Source organism: Penicillium angulare (assembly GCF_028827245.1).
Source record: "Penicillium angulare strain IBT 27051 chromosome Unknown utg000003l_segment0_segment0, whole genome shotgun sequence".
Taxonomy (NCBI): domain Eukaryota; kingdom Fungi; phylum Ascomycota; class Eurotiomycetes; order Eurotiales; family Aspergillaceae; genus Penicillium; species Penicillium angulare.
The window spans coordinates 4,611,171-4,630,574 of record NW_026623162.1 but is presented as its reverse complement, the minus strand read 5'-3'; the positions used below and the strand labels follow the sequence as shown (position 1 = coordinate 4,630,574).

At 47.9% G+C, this 19,404-nt stretch overlaps 6 protein-coding genes across 6 annotated transcripts; 3 read left to right on the top strand and 3 right to left on the bottom strand.

The window, feature by feature from the left end:
* Positions 1-2,768: 2,768 nt before the first annotated feature.
* On the top strand, positions 2,769-3,312 carry N7478_003800 (uncharacterized protein; the record flags this gene model as incomplete). Its single annotated transcript, XM_056920014.1, has 2 exons — positions 2,769-2,784; positions 2,993-3,312. The coding sequence occupies 2 exons, from the start codon at positions 2,769-2,771 to the stop codon at positions 3,310-3,312; spliced, it is 336 nt and encodes a 111-aa protein (XP_056783172.1).
* A 4,251-nt stretch (positions 3,313-7,563) lies between these two features.
* Positions 7,564-8,539, bottom strand: N7478_003799 (uncharacterized protein; the record flags this gene model as incomplete). Its single annotated transcript, XM_056920013.1, has 2 exons — positions 7,564-7,731; positions 7,811-8,539. The coding sequence occupies 2 exons, from the start codon at positions 8,537-8,539 to the stop codon at positions 7,564-7,566; spliced, it is 897 nt and encodes a 298-aa protein (XP_056783171.1).
* A 699-nt stretch (positions 8,540-9,238) lies between these two features.
* Positions 9,239-11,628, top strand: N7478_003798 (uncharacterized protein; the record flags this gene model as incomplete). Its single annotated transcript, XM_056920012.1, has 3 exons — positions 9,239-9,544; positions 9,600-10,282; positions 10,335-11,628. The coding sequence occupies 3 exons, from the start codon at positions 9,239-9,241 to the stop codon at positions 11,626-11,628; spliced, it is 2,283 nt and encodes a 760-aa protein (XP_056783170.1).
* Positions 11,629-11,987: 359 nt separating this feature from the next.
* N7478_003797 (uncharacterized protein) lies at positions 11,988-12,386 on the bottom strand (the record flags this gene model as incomplete). The annotated part of the gene is made up of 1 exon (XM_056920011.1): positions 11,988-12,386. The coding sequence occupies one exon, from the start codon at positions 12,384-12,386 to the stop codon at positions 11,988-11,990; it is 399 nt and encodes a 132-aa protein (XP_056783169.1).
* A 2,102-nt stretch (positions 12,387-14,488) lies between these two features.
* N7478_003796 (NAD(P)/FAD-dependent oxidoreductase) lies at positions 14,489-15,750 on the top strand (the record flags this gene model as incomplete). Its single annotated transcript, XM_056920010.1, has 3 exons — positions 14,489-14,714; positions 14,769-15,035; positions 15,086-15,750. 3 exons carry the CDS (start codon positions 14,489-14,491, stop codon positions 15,748-15,750), a joined length of 1,158 nt encoding a protein of 385 aa, XP_056783168.1.
* Positions 15,751-16,760: 1,010 nt separating this feature from the next.
* N7478_003795 (uncharacterized protein) lies at positions 16,761-18,839 on the bottom strand (the record flags this gene model as incomplete). Its single annotated transcript, XM_056920009.1, has 1 exon — positions 16,761-18,839. One exon carries the CDS (start codon positions 18,837-18,839, stop codon positions 16,761-16,763), a length of 2,079 nt encoding a protein of 692 aa, XP_056783167.1.
* Positions 18,840-19,404: the final 565 nt, after the last annotated feature.

Below are 19,404 nucleotides of genomic sequence, written 5' to 3'. Positions count from 1 at the left end.
GTCTTCTGGGGCATAGCCGGGGAAGAGTAATCAATCGTGTCATCATGATTGAAGAAGCTAAGGGCGGTGAAGTTTGTTTAGCTCAGCTCGGTAAGGTTCATGAACACTTTCCTAGTACGGGACATGGTGATGTGGTCTAGAATCGTGGTGTTGATCCTGGCTGGTAGACACGAGTTGACGGCGAACATCACCGGCGTAACGGATCTAAATGACTCCACTGGTCGGGGTGGTGTATAGTCCGTGCCAGTGGGCGAAGGGCAAGGGAAAGCTAATGCGAGGACCTTATCTTGGCAATCATGCAGGAGGGGCCTTTTGGCAAGATATTGCAGACGATCTAATGCTCGAGGTGCGGGCTCGCAGACGCATGTCGATCCCATCTCTCCCTGGGTGATAACGAGGGCACCACTGGGAAAGTACCCACAAGCCTCTATAGTGCGACGCACTGGATGAGTTTGAACAGTCAAAGATTATCTCGTTGCGGCAGTGGAGCTAAAGAGCTGGCGAACTGGCGGAAGAGATATCTCACGCAGTCGCGAAAGCAAGAAGCGCTTCCATCTTCGTTCGCAGCCTCTCCGATATTTAGTTTGCGAAGTCATAACGAGGCAAAGATGCTGCATAGAATCCTGGCTTGGGACACCCGGGCAATTCGCTTGGAAGCACAGGAAGTTGTTGTTGTCGCTACTTCCGCGTAGGGTTCATGAACAATGTTTTCTTTGCCTCGAAAGTTGCGCCGGTATGCAAGTACCGTTTAATACTCGCAGGATACCTGTTATTGTCAGATAGCCGCAATTTTCTCAACGAGGAGCCCATTGTCCATTCTGGATCTTTGCCATCGGAAGCGATGGCTCTATCTTTGGTGACAAAAACATCTCCCAAACTTGTATACAAGGCTAGGAGGAGAATAGAAGAAGGCGGCGAGGTGCCAGGCTTGCATGCCCAATGACCATCTCGATTTGGTACAAATTCACGATGCTTGGCGCTAGGGTAAAGTTCGTCGCGCGAGGACCTGCGGGATTTTCGCCCTCGCGAACTCCGCGGAGGAAGGGGTAGACCCTGCCGTTGTAGGGCCCCTTGAATATAATCTCTTCAGTCTAAGGGATTTGCACTCGCGCCACGCATCGCATCGCGTATTTCTAAAATCAACATGTCGGTCGCATGACTGCCATGACTGCCTTGAGGGGCCTCAACGATTTGATGTAGTAGCTGCTTGGGCTAAGTAATAATCAAACCAAAAAAGTATTTATACAAGGACATTGGACTGCCTTCGATGATTTTCTGCCGGACCCACTTTTGGTGATTGAAACGCTGGACACGAAACACCAGCGGATCTCGTTGCCAGAATTGTCTGTTATCGACCGATGTTTCTCCTGAAAGCCGGCCAACCTGATCGAGGGAAGTATGCGCGATCGACAAGGGACTGAGCATCCAAGCAAACCTAGACACTCCACCAGTACCGGAGAATTCAGCTTGCGCCGAGGTTGACACGGGTTCGGATGTTGCAGGAGGAACAGGATCATCTTCTGTTCACCACTGGTAAAATGGTTCAAGGTCCAGGTCAACCAGTCGGATATGACCACTCGCATTAGTAAGAATGACATGGTGTACAGCTGCACGTATAGTGTTGCTTGCACAAACTGAGAACAATTAGCGTTGTGCTAATCACAAAGAGTAAAACACTGGGAAACACATACCCGAAACCGCGGTCGTTCCGTCTGTGGATCTCATATGCGCCGAGTCCCTGTTCCTGTGATGATTCTTTCAAATGTCCGTTTTTTAAACATTTTGTAAAGAACAGATGATTTTGCCCAAAGCAAGTCTTTTGAAATTGTAATTTCTGGATGACCACGCCTGCTGTTTACTCTTGAATGACTATCCCTTTCATGTTCATTATGCTGATAGAGTGTTCATTGAAAAGGCTACTGGTTGACAGTAGCTGTCAAACAAGTGATTAATCATCAATCTCATTCAGCCAGAAGAGCAAAGGTGTTAAGAGATTATGCGCATGCAGGTTCATCCGGGTCGGTGGGTGTTGAACCTCAATGAATCTCTACAGGTTGATGGGCAGTTGGAGGTTAAGAAGGTAGGGACCCATGCGGAGGTACAAAGCCAGGTCTAATTTGAGCACAGTACATGCATGGCGATGGAGGAAATTAATGCAACAAATCACATCGACAACATTGACTTCGAAGAGACTGTTTTCCGCAGCGCCTCGGGCTCTTTGCGTGGGATTGTCCTTTCGTTGAAGGATATGGATATTAGCCTATGACTGGTGAGTTCCCTGTCACAGTGAACGTTGGAGTATTGCTCACTGTGGAAATTCCAGAGTCAACTGCTTTTTCATTATCCCATGGATACTTAATCATTTCTGTTTATCAACTATTGTAAGTCCTGTCTCGTAACTTTCATCAGCTGTTGACGTACCTCTCAGTCAACTGTATGCATCAAATTAAAATTTTGGCGCAACATTGGACTAACAGAAATAATATCCCGAGAAGAAAACATATTTCTCCAGTGACTTATATCTCGAGGGCTTTGGCGGCTATTGCACTGGTGAGCTCCTGTTATTGCAGTCATTAATAGATGGCCACCCTTTGCGTCGGCGCGCCTCGTCATACTTAGCGCACTCACAGACCCTGTGCTCTGGGAATCAACATTTATGGAGTACATTGCTGGGCTTTTTATCCACAGCCGGGGAGTCGTATAAAAGCAGGGATATCCACCTTCTTCTCTAGACAATGAGAATATTCAAAATCATCTCCAAAACGACCATGCGCCTCTTCCTTAGTTTGTTCGCTGGAAGCATGCCAGTGGTCTTTGCCGCAACTTTCCATCTTTTCGATGTTAACGGAAAGTGTTTAATTTATTCCGTGGGCAATTAGGATTGCACTGGGTCTTCCGAACCCTTCGCCAACCTAGTTGGAAGGAACTGCTATTGTGAGGAGCCTCAACCAGCAGTACGCTAATTTTATCGCTAATCAAGCTCTTTTTTTAGTTGGACAATCAACGGCTGACGAGCCCCGTACCGTCAACGTCACAATCTGCGACCAAAACTCCACAAATGGTCATTCAGCTGCCACCGTCCGAGTTGATCAGACGGGGCTAATCTCATTTCAGAACCAGGAGGGGCAAGTCGCGAGCTGCTCGATCGACTCCTCTTTTCAAGTGGGAAGTGTGTGCACTGCTGGTGACGAGACAATGGATCAGGCGACGAATATTCCGAACAAGGCGACGCAGACAACCGCAATACATTCTACCCTTACAAAGGCGACTTTGGCCCCTGTGGTAACGACGGCACAACCGTCTGATTGCTAATACATTAGGCTCCTGGGACATATTCCAAGGCCCATAGAGGACTTTGAAGATGTCGAACGCCGCAGGAGAAGATTACCACCTTTCCTATTACAGATTGATGATTCAGCGCGTGCTTAGATCCTATATTACTGTTTTTGTATGTAAAGCGCACGTAAGCGTACGTAAGGGCTATACAACTAGCCTGCACGAATCAGGCAGGATCGCTCAACTCGATCCAGCACCTAGATAGAACAACCCTCTCTGAATGTTATCCAGCTGTACTATTTCATACGCGTTCGCCCCTATCCGACAGAAGATACCTGCTAATGGCTGCTGGCACTCCCTGGACGGCAGAAAAGATGGATTTGAAGCTATTCAATCAGGTGCTGAATATCAACCATACCGAGTGAGCGTACAAACTTGATGTGGCTCTGTGCTGGGAGGAGCTTGGTGAGACCATCTGCGGCCATCTCCTTCGTGGCTACCAACTTTATACCGATATTGCCGCTCTGAACCTCCTGGCGAAGCCAATGATGATGAATATCAACGTGGCGAAGCTTCGTACGAAGTTGAGGGGTTTCCTTGGTGAGAAGGTCGACGGTTTGGGCATTGTCGTATTGGATCTCGGTGCTCTGTTGGTCAAACTCGAGATTGACAGCGTGTAGAAGTCGATACCAGAATATAGCTGACTTTGCTGCTTCCGATAGAGCTAACAGCTCCGCTTCTGTTGTTGAGGTTGTCACAGTTCGCTGCTTACTTGCCTTCCAATCTACAGCGCCGCCGAATAGCTTACAGAGATATCCTTCCGAGCTCTTTCGATCGTGATGGTCACCGAATGAAGCATCGCTGGCGAATTCGAGTGCTGGAAGATCATAGGTCGGATGGTATTCGATCGCGTGGAAACGGGTATTATAAAGATAGCGAATAAGGCGATTGACTGCCTCGAGGTGCTCGGGACCCGGGTTAACGAGGAATTCAGCTAAATGACTCGCTGCTTTGGCTGCATCGGGCCGAGTAATGATGGTGGCGTATAAAGCAGATCCAACCTTCTGCTGATACTCATGGACTTGCTTAGGTGTAGCCTGCCCGCTGTATCGAGCCATCTGTTCAACTGGGAGTGGTGTCGTTACTCTCCTTCCTCCTGTGAGATGATATCTTGCCGCCATTGATGCGATATATGAATCCTGACAGAGCCAGAGCTTATTCTGTTGAAGGTCTCTGAGCATTCGAATACCAAGAAACCAACTAGCTTCTCCCATCTCGCGAAGCTCCCAATGCTCTTTAAGCTGTTGCTGTAGCTGAATAGCTTCTTGGAGCTTGGAACGATGGTGTACAATGATGATGTCGTCCACATAGAAGAATAGAATGATGCCACTCCTTGTGAGTAGACATGGATCTTCAGGAACAACAGAGAAATTCAACTTTTCAAGGACTCGAGTGGCTTCTTTTTGCCATAGCCGTGGAGACTTGCGCAGTCCATATAGAGCTTTATGAAGCTTCCAGACATTGCTCCCATTGGCAAAGCCTTCTGGCATCTGCGTATAGACTTCTTCATCAAGATCACTATTCAGAAAGGCATTGACAGCATCGAGCTGTATCGTACCAAGATTGAATGCGGCAACTAACGCGAATATAGATCTTGCTGTACGCGCTGCAAGTGTTGCTGCTCGCTTGTCTTCTGAATTTATGGCTTGAAGGTCTCCTCGTACGCAGATCCTTGCTTTGAGCTTCTGGAGAAAACCATTACTGTTATATTTATAGGTGAAAACCCATTTCAATGGCAGAATCTGTATGCTCCGGTCCTGTGGACGTGAACCTACTGAGAATGTTCCGCGCTTCTGGAGAGACTCAATCTCTAAGCCTGCAGCTGCCAGCCATCTTTCTGTATAAGGATGCTTCAGCATTTCTCGCCAATTCTGTGGCTCTGTGGGAAGCTCATCTCGATGAAGTTTGTGTGTGTCTGGACGTGGTGCAGAGATGCCGGTAGCAAATGCGGCAAGAACTCCCTCATGGTCATCGTTATCATCATATGTGATATAGCTTGTGTATAATGAATCTTCTGGAGCTCGGCGCTTCCGAGTGCCGTGAATAATATTGTCTTCTGAGATTCCTTCTGTACGGGGGTGTCTGTGCCGTAACTGAGATTGGAAGTTGATACTCGGCCCCGGGGTGTCGCTTGGGAAGCTACCTGGGACTGAAGGCGCTGGCGTTCTTTGCCTTGCTTCTTCCTGATGGAGGCGTAGGGGTATCGGTGCTATTGCTGGGCTTGCCGGTGCCAATGCTACGCGCTCTGGTGCGTACGGTGGCGGCCTCAGCTGCCGATGTGCTGGTGTCTGTGGTGCTGCTTGGGGTGTTGGATCAGGCGTCAATTGCCTTGGTGGTGGTGTAGGCAGTGTCACTGGAATTGGTAGTTCTGAATGATGATATACGTCTTCAGATCGTGCAGGTGACTGCTGCTGTTGTGGTTCAGCCGAAATATCTGCATTCGAAACTTCTTGATATGACTGATGTGAAGATGGTTTTTCGGCCGAAAAATCTGTCCTTTGTTCCTCTTGCGGTCCTCGACGTGATGGATCCGACACGTTAACTAGACGCTGCATAGCCTGTTGAATCTCGCGATCTATCTCTTCATCCTCCACTATCTCCGTAGTGGCAGGTACATTTACAGGCTGTTCCTGTGGGCGGGCTAGATAGTTCAGTCCTTCATCGAAGACTGCATCGCGGACGTTCTTCACAGAATTTGTCTCAGGGAACCAGACTCGCCAGATATTTGTTGCTCGGTAGCCAACAAGATATCCAATCTCTGCTCTTGGATGCATCTTATCCAGTTGTGGGATGCCTTGAATTCTCACATACGTACGGCAACCATATATATGGAGATTCGAGAGGTTGATCTGCAGCTTAATACCAGTGCCTAGACGATGGAAATCTTGATGTGGAATGATCCATCTACCATCTGGAAGCTTTGTCGGCGATCTGTTCAATATATAAGCTGCGGCTTGGGCAGCCTCTGGCCATAGTGCCTTTGGCAGCTTTGAGTCTTCAAGCAATGAACGGGCTCGTGTGATTATCACCCCCCCCCCCCAGATCGCTCGGCGAAGCTATTCATCTCCGGTGTTCCAACGACGCTAGTCTCAACGATAAATCCACAATCTGTGAGATATTCCTGAATCTTATGGCCGAGTGAACGCTCATTGTCAGAGTGAAATACGCGGAGCGGTATGTTAAACCATCGAATCATCAAGGATACGAAGTTTCGTACAGCCTCTTGGCATCCGCTCTTCTGCGCGTGTGTCTCGATATGATGATATCGAATACCGTCAAGATAGAAATTTGTGATCCAATTATCGCCGTTATAAGCTTCTCTGATCCGGATTAAGTCGAAATGGGCTCGTCCGAGTGGTCCAAATGATGCTCCTTGCACTCTGCGTGAGACTTGACGCTTTGCTTTTGTTAATTGACAGACTTCACAACACTCAGGATTTGATTCAGCAGTATCCTCTGACGGCTGTGTTAACTCAATACCAGCTGCCATTTCTGCAAGCTTCTCGACACGTTGATCATACATATGACCAAGTCGACGGTGCCAGCGCTGTGGTGTTGCCTTTGAGACTGCTGGTGCTGTTGAGCGGCGTTGAATGGAGGTGTTGAATGCTGCAGGGGCCTCCACGTGGTCCTGTGTCAGCACGAATAGTCCATTCTCTCCGTGAATACGGGCAACGGTATGTTCGGTTCTCTTGAATATGAGGACATCTCGTATAGTGTCCCACAAGTATCCTCGTCGTTTTAGGATCGATAAAGATAAGAGGTTTGCGTGGAAACCAGGGCTATACTTGACCTCGTGAATATCAAGAGGGATCTCACGTCCAATAATGGGATGCTTCCCATAGATCCGTACGATTCCTTGGCCTTTGAATGGTGTCGAGGTGTCTCCAACCTTAACAGATCCATTCGCCTCGTGGAATGTGGTAAAAAGGCTTCGATCATGTGTGATATGCCTATTTGATCCAGAGTCGATGATCCAGACATCCTTGAATGGATTCTCTGGGTTCTCAGTAAATAGCGCATACGGGGTATCCTTGCCTCGTTTCTCTTGAGTTTTGATGTCTTCTTTATCCAGCTGGCTATCGACGAACATAGCATATGGATCATGGATAACATCGACGAAATTGGCGGTTCCAGTGCTTGCAAGGTTCTTTTGAAGCTTCTCGATCTTGATGCGAGCGTTTGGACGAAGCCTTTCAACGTTCTGGGGTATTTTCTTTTGCACTTCTACGTCCGGTTTCCAACCTGTTGGTCTAGCAGTTTCAACCAGGTACGGGCATGCATTGAAGAAGTGGTACTGGCCACAGACACATCGTGGTGCTTTCTTTTGACCTTGTTGACCTCGATTCTGATGCGTTGGGTGCTGGTGCTGTAAGCCAGCTTCCTCCTGTCCATCTAGGGTAGCAAGGCTAATCACTCTGCTAGATGGCTTCTTCCTTTGTGCGATAGCTCTTTTCTGCCGAAAAGCATTTACCACATAGGTGAAGAAGACCTTGCTCGATGGGTCATGAAAGAGCTTCTCGTACCAAATACCATGAAAGGATTCATCAAGTGGCCGTATTGCAGCTAAAAACTCATAAGATACAATTTGATGATCTTTAACATTTGGCACACCTGCGCTAACAGCCTCTGTATATAGGTTCTCCCATTCATTTAACCATGAGTCTACCTGCGAGTTCTTCGGCGAAGACCTTAGAAGACGTCCCCATTGCAGATACAATTCGATCTTACGTTCTCCCTCGGCAGGTGAGAAGCGATCTCTGAGGCTACATAGTAATGTACGAGGGTCCTCAATCTCAGCAATAACCGCTTGATGCTCCGACGCAAGGGTGTTACAAATACGTTCCATAACTCTATCCAACGCACGGTTTAGAGTACTATATTCGAGTATACTGCGATCGTAATGCTTTAGAAGTCGGTGCAGCTTTGCATCGTTCGCTTCATCAAGATCTTCGGGGTATAAGGCATCTTCTTGGACGTCGCTCGGTTGCGGTTTTCGGGGTTTTCGAGGATATTCAGGTGGTTGAAGTGTGTCAGGATCGATGTATTCCCAAACATCATTACTTTTAGCTGATGATCGGATTTGGCTGTACCAGGTTCTCCATTGCGCGGATGACCTTAATACAATACCGGTGCCCATGCCTCTAGCGGGGGCAGTGTTGAGTCCATCCTTTTGATAGACATCAACATATGGAAGTGACATACTCGACGTGCGGTTGCGGGCAGCACTCTGGGCTATACCGACGCAACGTAGCTTTCCAGGACGTTCTGAACTTCGCACAGGGACTGTAGTGCTCTCTGGGCATCTACTCTAGTGCTACCGGGCTCATAACTGTCGATTCCGAAGAAAGCTGTACGCACTAGTACGGAGATAGACCAATGGGGTCATTGAACAGTACTTGAGATGTGTTATTCTAAATACAGGATGATTTGCAAAATAAGGGGATTGACTGTGCTGATTCAGCAGTTGATGCCTAAGGAATGAAAATGATGCGGAAAATGCATGGACGCTAGTAAAATGGACAACGTCATAGACTCATAGGTAACAATTGCGACTCGCAGTGCGCCACGTCAACTTCCCACCCTCATCTCCTCGTTAGTACTTGAGCCCAATGCTGAGACAAATTGTAGCTGCTATTAAAGCTATGCTCGTTTTACCATGATACGCTGAACGTTTCATCTACATGCGGCCAAATTTTGATTCAGCAAAATTGCTTTGAATGTATAAGCACAGACAACAATTGTGAAGTCAGTATGACGTGAGGAAAAGGGTTTGCGGAGTTACCAAAGTGCTAATATTATTGTTACCATTTTCGCGAATTCAAATTTTCAGATTCTGCCCTTCGAAAAATTCCTGCTAATCGACGTCAAATCTTTCTCTTTCTGTTAGACGATCAGAAGCATGACAGGCAAGCTGCCCATTGCGCGACTACCACGCGAAAGGCGAGAGAGTGGCCGGGGACGCACTAGTCACGCTTGCGACGCGTGTCGAGCACGTAAAGCGAAATGCGACGGTGATCAGCCGCGTTGTGCACAGTGCGTTGCCCAGGGAGATGACGAATGCGTTTATTCCGATAGAAAAGCTGTCAGGCTCCAAAAGGAGCTTCAGGCCGAACGGGGCAAGACAAAAGCATACAAAGAAATGCTTCAGGATCTATCATTAGATTTTGAGGGTCCTATCGCAGATCGAATCAGAAGATTTCTTAAGGTTAGTTGAAACGCCAGAATGGTTATTCGAGTATTGACCAATACTTCAATCGCAGCAGGACTCACGGGCTGCAGCTGCAAATCGCGAAAGGAGGGGCTCCATTTCCTCATCTTCATCGTCTATCGGTTCCCTTGAAGATGTTGATGTCGCCAGCGAAGATTTCAACCGTCATGAGAAGAGTCGGGCAACTGGTTACCTGGGCAAGAATTCTGAGGTTGTATGGATGCAACGATTGGGTGTTGAGGCAACAAAGCAAAGCGATGACGGATTCCTAGAACCTTCATCCACGGTACAAGGTATGCCAGATAATTCGCTGTCGTCAACTAATTATCATCTCGACGAAGAAACTTTGCAAGATCCGACGGTGCTCAATGCATTCGTTTTGCCGCCAAAAGCCCGATCAGATAAGCTATTCCATATTTACCTTGACAAAGTTCAAATCGCTCTACCTATCCTTCGACAAGATCTTTTTTGTGCCCAATACGATCGTTGTTTTCTGGGTGGCTTCAATCCGGGTGCAAAATGGCTTGCCATTTTCAACCTTGTCCTTGCCATCGGGTCTGTTTTTTCCCGATTGTCTGGCGAAAATGTTCCGGACATCGACGAAGACATATTGTTCGCACGGGCTAAATCGCTCAGTGCTTCGGAAAATATACTTTACCAGCATGATGATTTGCAGCAGGTGCAAATCGAATCGTTGATCGCCTTCTTTTTTCTTGCTATATCGCAGATAAATAGGTAAGTCACACATATATAGGGAGCTCTCACCAACCTAACATTCATTCTCTAGATCCTGGAAGATGATTGGAATTGCTGCGCGATCAGGAATTTCTCTAGGAATCAATCTTCATGAGAAGCACGACGAGCTTGACGCCGATTCTGAAGAGGCTCGCAAGCAGCTTTGGTGGTCAATATTTCGTTTAGAACATCTTCTTTCACTTATGACTGGCAGAGTCTCATGTATCGGATCGGCTTCTAGTTCTTTGCCTCCGCCGCTACCACTTCCTAGTTTGGCACATACAGGACTTGCTGGCCAACAGGCGGACGATGTCTTACACTCGCAGCTCCGCCAATTACATTGGACAATGCAAACAAATCAAAACAGCACAGATATGCAGAGCAAATTGCTCAAGTCCTTGGATCCAAGTGCATCACTATATCACTTCTATATGGTCGATTTATCTCTCATTTCCCACGCGATCAGCGGTAGCGTCTATGCGACTGATAGCTATCGAACTGATTGGGCCAGAATTGAGAGCCGGATTTCACTTTACAACAGAAGGATGAATCACTGGGCTACTCGTTTACATGCTGGTTTTCAATTCGAAGACAAGTATGGCAATCTTCTATCCACGATCAAGTCACCTTTTCAAATATCTCTCGCAATGTATTACTACAGCTGTCGAATTGTTTTGAACCGACCCTGCTTGAATCGGCCTGCTTTCGAAAAAACTAGTGGCGCACGCTTGGCCCGTTCGAGATTCAGTAATCTCTCAGCTTTAGCTTGTCTTCAAGCCTCCTTGACTATCATCGCCTTGCTACCAGACCAAGTATCATTGAAATGGGCGTACGATCTTCTACAGTGGTGGGATTTTGTGCATGTCCTTACACAAGCTACCGTGATCTTATTGCTTGACGTTGCAATTGGCCCAGTGCCAACGAAAACTGGAGAAGCTCATGTCATCTCTGAGTCGGTGCAAGACGTCTTAAAAGCGGCAAAGAAAAGCATTCGTTGGTTACAGGTCTTGGGGAACACTTCAGGCTCCGCTCAACGTTCCTTTGAGTTCGCCAATAGGTGTATCCACAGTCTCACGGCAGGAAAAGAGTCTGGTCTGAGTGATATACCATCAGTAGCTCATCATCCCCATGCATCTCGAAGCACGCGAGAGAAGAAAAGAGTTGAATTTGAGAATTCGCCGTCAGAGGGTCTTGCTCCACCCGAGAAATCAAATAGCGGCAGTATCGCACAAGAACAACCAAGTATCTTTTCTCTCTATGATTGCGATACGGATATGCCAGACGTGCCTCCGCAATTTCAAGATTCAAAGTTGGAAGATTTATTGCTGTCTATGATGTCCTCATAGAATACAACCCATGGGTCGATCGCATTTACAAAACCGATCACAGAGATAATCATTGCTTATTTCTTTTGGTACCAAATTCTAACCCAACAAAACTAGGCGAGTTTCAACTTGGAATTCTAAATTGCCATCCTTACGTACAATAAAATACTCTTCACAGGGTGTCTTGACATGATGGAGACGCTTTTCCAGTCTCAGATCATTCAAAACGATCATTTGGGAATGCGGTCAAGCATTGTACAAATGTGAGCTTCAAACCTTTTGAGAAACATTTCAGTTTCCCTAGCTTGCTCCCCGGGGACCGGTGTAGTTATGCAAGGAGCTCGAAAATTTATTTGGTAGTGTGAAATCAATATCATCGCTTATTGAATCCTCATCCCTCTGGTATCCTTATCATCACGATTGTGCTGCGCTCGTACCGACCTCGAAGTAGCGGACCTCTGAGTTGGCCTCTCGGCTGGATCAAAGCCCCAAAAGTCATTCGTTGCCCAGTTATCGCTTTTGTCTGGAAGCTTGAAAGAAGTGCTGGAATAGTTTTCTTTGCGAACGTGGGATTTCGGCCCACTGTGGGACTCAGTTTCTTGAAAAGACAGCTTTATACCCATTTCGTAGCTAAGATTTCGAATTTCGCGGGTATCGGGACCACAAATACCATTCTTTTCTTTCTTTCGGTCTTTTGTGCGCACAGTTGGCGAAGCGGGATCGAAACCGAAGTGGTCGACTTCCTGAACTTTCTGCATATTTTCATGTCGTGGCTCCATTTTCATATCGTGGCTCCATCAAATATGAGGTTGTTCAGAGTAAATGGGAGTGGTGAAGAGCTCGTAAAATGATCTTGTAGACATAAAGCTATTCCTACAAATTCCCTAATTCAATACCGGGATGGTTGTGGCAAATACGTGACGACAGGATGATATCATCACGAGGAAGACGTATCTTGTCTCCTGTTCATTTAATCGATGCATGTCAATTGATAATGGATCCCCCTTCATTAACTAAATTGATGGAATGAAAGTAATAAATACGAAAATACAATACAGCATGCTTCAAGTTGCCATTCTTCATGTCCATGTATTCGCCTTGTTTACGTATGATTCATCGAGTTCTTTGTGCTGATTGTGGGTGACTTAGTGGCCGCTTATGTGGACAAAACATGCCTTAAGCCCGGCCAGTCGGGGCCGCTTGACGTATTATCATGCTGAGCGCCCAATCAAGCCCCAGGTACTCAAGCAGCAACGCGGTTGTTTAGCTGAACTAAAGGACCTGTCAAAGTCTTGTGAAGATCAAATGCGTGTCGCTGAAAATACATGGGCTCGGAGAACTTCTCATCACAAACATTGCAAGTTATGATCGTGCTTGAAACGAGCTTTTTCAAATGTTTCCGCTTGGTATGCTTTGTCACATCGGCATGTGAGTGGAATTTCTGAACGCGCTTCTTGATATCTAACCCTTCTTGACCCAGGTAAATAAAACAGAAGAGCGGTCGGTGATCCTTCATGACGGACCGAAACGCAGATTCAAAGGGCGTTTCAGGTTGACAGATTTCGAATTGAGAGACATGTGCCTCACCATTGCTCTCCAAGCTTCGTTCGTCAAAACTTTGACTCTCGGGCATCTCGCAGTTCGGAAAGAAGACCATGTTTCAGTGCAGATATTGGCCCAGAATCCTCATGTGGATGTCAATTGGTGTGACCCCCATGAGAATACGGCTCTTCTTCTCGTGAAAAGCCTCAGGAACGAATCGTTGAGTCGAATACTGGAGTCACCGCTCTTGAATTCAAATCTCGATATCAATCACCGGGATTCCACGGGGCGCACGGCGTTGTGGCATGTAGTTGCCAGGGAGCGTGAGGAGCGTGAGTAGCTGGTGAAATTTCTGTTGGTTCAAGGTGACATTCGTTCGAATGGTGCCGAATATCATGGATCTACACCTCTTGCGCGAGCAGCAGAGCACCAAAATCGTACTTTACTACAGTCTACCTATAGACCCAACCCTGCTAGCGTAATCTCTTTATATTGATATGTCTTAAAATACTATCTGGTATTATAATAATTCAGTCAATCTTTATCGAAGGCCCGATCGCAATATCTCAGAGAATAAGGGACTTTTGGGGGGGGGGGTTGGTGAGTTGGACCCACTTCCAACACCTTCCCCCCCCCCCCCCAAACATCGGTGTTGAGACAGAATATATTCAGGCAATGAGGGGGCAAAACTGGAAAAGAAGAGTGACCTGTCGATTCTCGGGAATTCCCGAATTCCCTATGAATGATCCATCACGGTTCGCCAAGCGAGTTGCGGGCCGGGGAGAAACTGAGATCCACCGTTCAGCTGAGGGACCCTGAGGGGCTTGGTCAAACTCTGCCGCATGGCAACAGGGCCAAATATCCATGATGCAATACACAATTCACAACGCCCAACATCAGCAAAACGACAAAAAGAGCTTGTTATTGGGACACATCCGAATCAAGGATGTTCCAGTATCCTTTTCTATCGTTATTTTTTCACGAGCTGACAAAAAGATTTTCCGTAGCTTCCGATAGCTTGAGGACGAGATCGGTCCAGTCTTTTGGGTGGCTCCACAAAGGCATGCCGATCGTTGTAGATCCCTGGAGCGCACGCACAGGGTCGACGCATCATATGTACGGTGTACGGAGTGCTGTCCTTGCTGGCAGCCAGCCACGATCCTGATCGTCAAGCTTGGTACGAAGTACTACGGAGTCGATAGTGTAACGAATTCTGAGTGGACAAGGCTAGGAACAAGCATCTTGGGTATAAAGGGTACCAACTTCCCCGGCAGAAAGCCAGCACGGTGCTGTTTTTCCCCCCGCAATAGTTTAAACGACAGAACTTGTCACCATCGACATGAAGACCGCCGCTCTGTTGTCAGCCTTCCTCTCACTGGGTACGTTCGCTGCCGCAGAGTCTGTCCCCAAAACCGACTACGATGTCATCATCGTCGGCGGTGGTCCTGCTGGCCTTAGTGCGTTGAGTGGTGTCTCACGCGTGCGGAGATCTGCTTTGCTGCTCGACGACCAGCACTACCGCAATGATCCCACTCGTGAAATGCACGATGTCATTGGCAGTGATGGTAAGTATCAGCGTCATGACTGCATTAGTACCGTCTTTTAACCTGGTGCTCTAGGCACCCCCCCTGCTGCGTTCCGTGCTCTTGCCCGTCAACAGATTTCCCGCTATCCCACAGCCCGCTTCAAGAACTCGACTGTTCTATCGATCAACCCTATTCCGGGCCCTTATTCGTCCTTCAACGTCAGTGATAACACTGGCAGTTCCTACACTGCCCGCAAAATCGTCCTGGGTACCGGTGTTACCGATGTGCTTCCGAACACTCCCGGCGTCCAGGAGGCCTGGGGAAAGGGACTTTTCTGGTGCCCTTGGTGTGATGGCTATGGTAGGTACAGTACGTTCGCGTCTTTGCAAGCGCTTAACTAATACTGTCAGAACACCGTGATCAGCCTTTCGGCATTCTTGGCAACATCGCCGATGTTCTTGGAAGTGTCTTAGAAACCAACACCCAATTCGAGGACATCATCGCCTTTGTCAATGGAACAGACACCCCAGCGAGTGAAGCTGCGGCTACCAAGCAGCACGCAAGCTGGAAGGAGCAGTTGAAGGCTTGGAACGTCACGATCGACAACCGTACCATCTCTAGTATTGAGCGCATCCAGGACGGCGGTGTCCACCGAAACAATACTGCCGACGTGCAGTATGACAAGTTCCTTGTGCACTTCACCCAGGGAGCCCCCATCGAGCGCGGTGCTTTCATTATCAATGCACCTACTGTTCAGCACTCGAATCTTCCTTACCAGATGAATTTGAATGTGAAGAATGAGAAGATCGTTGTTGATACCTCGAGCATGCGCACCAATGTGACTGGCGTCTGGGCCATTGGTGATTCTAACAGCGATGCGTCGACCAATGTCCCTCACGCGATGTTCAGCGGCAAGAAGTCGGCTGTCTTCTTGCACGTGGAGATCTCCAAGGAAGACTCTCAGTCCATGATCTCCAAGCGAAGCGGTCTTTCTCAACGAGAGCTGGTGAGGGAGGCCCACCGTGCTATCGGCACCAACCTTGAGCCCGTATGGGAACAAGTGCAGAAGAAGTAATCCGGGGTTCGCGTTACGATTTGAAAAGCTTGGCATTTACATTTCAGCTGTTGTCGGCACTTAATTAGCCATTAATTATAATACGATGAGGACTGTAATCTTTAGATGAAAAGACTTGATGCTATCACTCCAGCTTCGTAGCAGCTTTTTGTTAATTCGTAGCAGCGAAACCAGTGCCTATGATGTATTTGTTGAATGATAAAGTCTAAATGTCGGGGAATCTTGCTCATAATCCATTTCTCAATCGCTCCGGGATTGAATGTAGCGGATATGTTTACTCCATCTGAGATAGGTGTACAATGTAGCCCAACATTGAAGGACTCGGCGTGCTGAATCCGGAGCGATGTCTGGATGATGACATCCTTCGACTCCGTGTAGCTACCAACGATGATTGCCCAGGCTAGGTAGATGAACCTTGAAGTTGCAAAGTCAGGTGCAGCATTCGCCACGGAGCATGTACATGTGAGCTTGGTCTCCATTGTGAGCGACATGCTGCGTGATACGCAGAGTGGTAATAAGACACAATCACTTTCAACTCGTACGTGGGACAAAGCCCTGATGATAGTAAAACTAGTCATTATTTGGTCCCCCGTTCAGGACTTAAGTTTAGCCCAACTCAAAGTATCAAGGGGACATGTTAACCGAAGGAGAAGTCAGATCGGATTTGGACAACCTAGATGAAAACTGGATTTTATGTCTTCATACCCTAGAGGGCATAGCAGGTAGGTCGGGTCGATTGCCTGGTCGCCAGATGGAAGTTGACTCGCATCAGCGTCAGATGATAAGACCATCAGGATCCGGGATCCGGCCACAGGCCGGTGTACGTCAACCATCGAGGGGCATATTAGCCCGGTCAGTTACCTTGCGCAATGTCTATTGTCGCAACTAGAATATCCTCTCAGGGATAATCGCGCCTTGTGCTCGACGAGCTACCCGTATAGCACCAACAATGCATCTCGAAGTGAGAGCCAGCTTGGTCTTGGTCTGCACCTGCGTATCCGGCAAGACCTTCAATCAGTCCCTATCCATTTCCAAAGCACGCGCACCAACTGATCCCTGTGCACAGGTTTCCCGATATAGTCATTCATCCCCCGAGCAAGGTATGTCTCGCAGTCGCCCTTCAGTGCATTAGCCGTAAGCGCCAGAATCGGCATGTTATTGTTCATTTCCCGAATACATGACGTGGCTTCCAAGCCATCCATGACTGGCATACTGATATCCATGAGGATAATACTGTATGTCAACGGTTTTTGCTTCACTAGTCGTACAGCTTCCGCACCGTTCCAGGCTAGATCGACGCGCTCAAAACCCATGCTTTGAAGAAGCTTGAGCATCACGGTGCTGTTAACAAGGTTGTCCTCGACCATCAAAATGTGCCTCTGTGGGGCGACTTCCCGTAATTTGTCCATGACAGTTCTCACCCCATCGGTGGACGATGTTCGGCGTTTCTCATTTGATGACACTGAGTCGATGCGGCCCATTCTGGCTGTGAACCAAAACACGCTGCCTTTTCCATGGAGGCCTGGCCGATAGCCCACCATGCCGTCCATAAGTTCCGCCAGACTCTTGCAGATAGAAAGCCCAAGGCCTGTCCCTTGGTATCTCTTGGATGCGGAATCCGCATAACGCGTGAAAGGCATAAAAAGAGTGTTAATAGCAAAATTCGGAACTCCAAGGCCCGTGTCTTCGATTTCAGTCCTGACTGTGTATGCTTGAGAGTCGGATTCGTCAGACGCATATGATAGAGATATTCGAATATGGCCAGCTTCCGTGAACTTGACGGCGTTGCCCAGCATGTTCTGTACAACCTGGCGATATCGCAGGGGATCACCTCGCAAGGCTTGTGGAAAGTTCGCCGGGGTCGATAATGCCAGCTCGACTTCTGGTCTCAAGAGAGACCTGCAGTTACGCATAACAGCACCGACAATACTTTTGATATCCACGATATCAGAAAGTAAGGAAAAGGATCCAGAGGAGAGCTTCGAGTAATCAAGAACATCATTAATGATCTGGAGTAAAGTTGTCGTTGAGTCCTCAATGATGGAGGTATACTCCAGCTGCTGGTTCGTGAGATCGGTGTCTTTCAACATTGTGAGAGCGAGCTGCATGCCGTTCATTGGGGTCCGAATCTCATGACTCATATTTGCAAGAAAATCGGTTTTCGTCTTAGATGATTCCTCAAAGGCTGCGATCATACGGGTTTCCGTCGCCTTGCGTTCCGTCAAGTCACGGGTCACCTTGACAAATCCAACGTGTTGGCCAAACTGATGGATTGGAGTAATCATAACGTTAGCCCAAAATCGAGATCCATCTCGTCGATACCGCCAGCCCTCAGCTTCCATTCGGCCTTTCTGCAGAGCTATGGCCAGCCCCTTAGCTGGCTTATCCGCGCTACGGTCATCGGGACTGTAGAATAATGAGAAGTGTTTGCCAATGATTTCTGAGGGAGCGTATCCCTTGAGCACTTCAGCGCCACGATTCCAGGTAGCGATATGGCCATGAGTATCAAGCATAAATATGGCATAATCTTGAACAGTATCGACCAGAATTCTGTACGTTTCGTTCACGTAAGCGTGATTTTCATCAGAAGTTTCCCAGTGATCCTCTGAGGTATTCTGAGCTTCCAAGACAACATAGATCAAAGTTGAATCTTTGAATATCGGTGTGATGCGAAGCTGATAAGCGGATTTTGAGTTCTCAACGCGTATGTTCTCGATCATCTGGATTTTCTTTGAGGAGATGGCTGCGCTAAGGGCGCCGTAAAGAGAAAGGGTGTCTGGCGCAGGGATAGCATAGGCCGGAAGGTCGCCGGCGATAGTACCCAGTATGTCTTCCCTAGATTGGCCTGAAAAGGTACAATGACTATCTGAAACCTCCACAACGAACAGATCTTGGTTGAGGATCAGCGTAGGAATGGGAGTGTAGCGATAAATAGGACTCAAATCTGCGGATGTCTGCTCAGCAAATGATCTCGTCTTTGTACCAAGCCCATCGTCCAAGAGACAGTGAGAGCCGGCTGGCCCTGCTCTCGTATCTCTTGAGGCGCTGTGGCGATGATCCTCAGCATCTAGAGCAACTGTGCCATCCATAGAAAGGTTCAGAAAGCATTCACTGAGAGAGATGTTCGGGGAGTGGAAAGCCAAGTTGAATGTAACTAGTCGACGTCGATATTACAGTAGTACCAAATGGATCGTTGAGCTTGAAAAACTCGTTGAGCTTGGGGACCCCACAACCGAAGCGGTGGGTCAACCACGGCACTATTAACCTAGTTCTGCTTGAGGAATGAAGACTGCGGGGACTGATGGCACTGGCCATTCAGAGCTCACCGTTCTACATTCTACCAGGATCTTGTCAAAAATCCTCCCATGGGAAAACAGGCCATCGGCCATGCATGGTTTGCCCCGTGTCTCTTCTGCTGGCCTCGATCTGCAATATTCTTTCCTCATCATAGCTTTGACTCCAGCAAACTGCAAGTTCCGTTTGAGTCCGGCTTCACCGAGCTGATATTCTACTCCAGTGCCTTCGGACTCTGCCACTCCTGGCTACAATGCTTTAGACTTCAACAGCAGGAATTTACATTCCATGGGGACTAAAGCGGATGGAGATGGGATACGGCGTCATATCATCACAGAAAACAACAGGCCATTCCCCAAA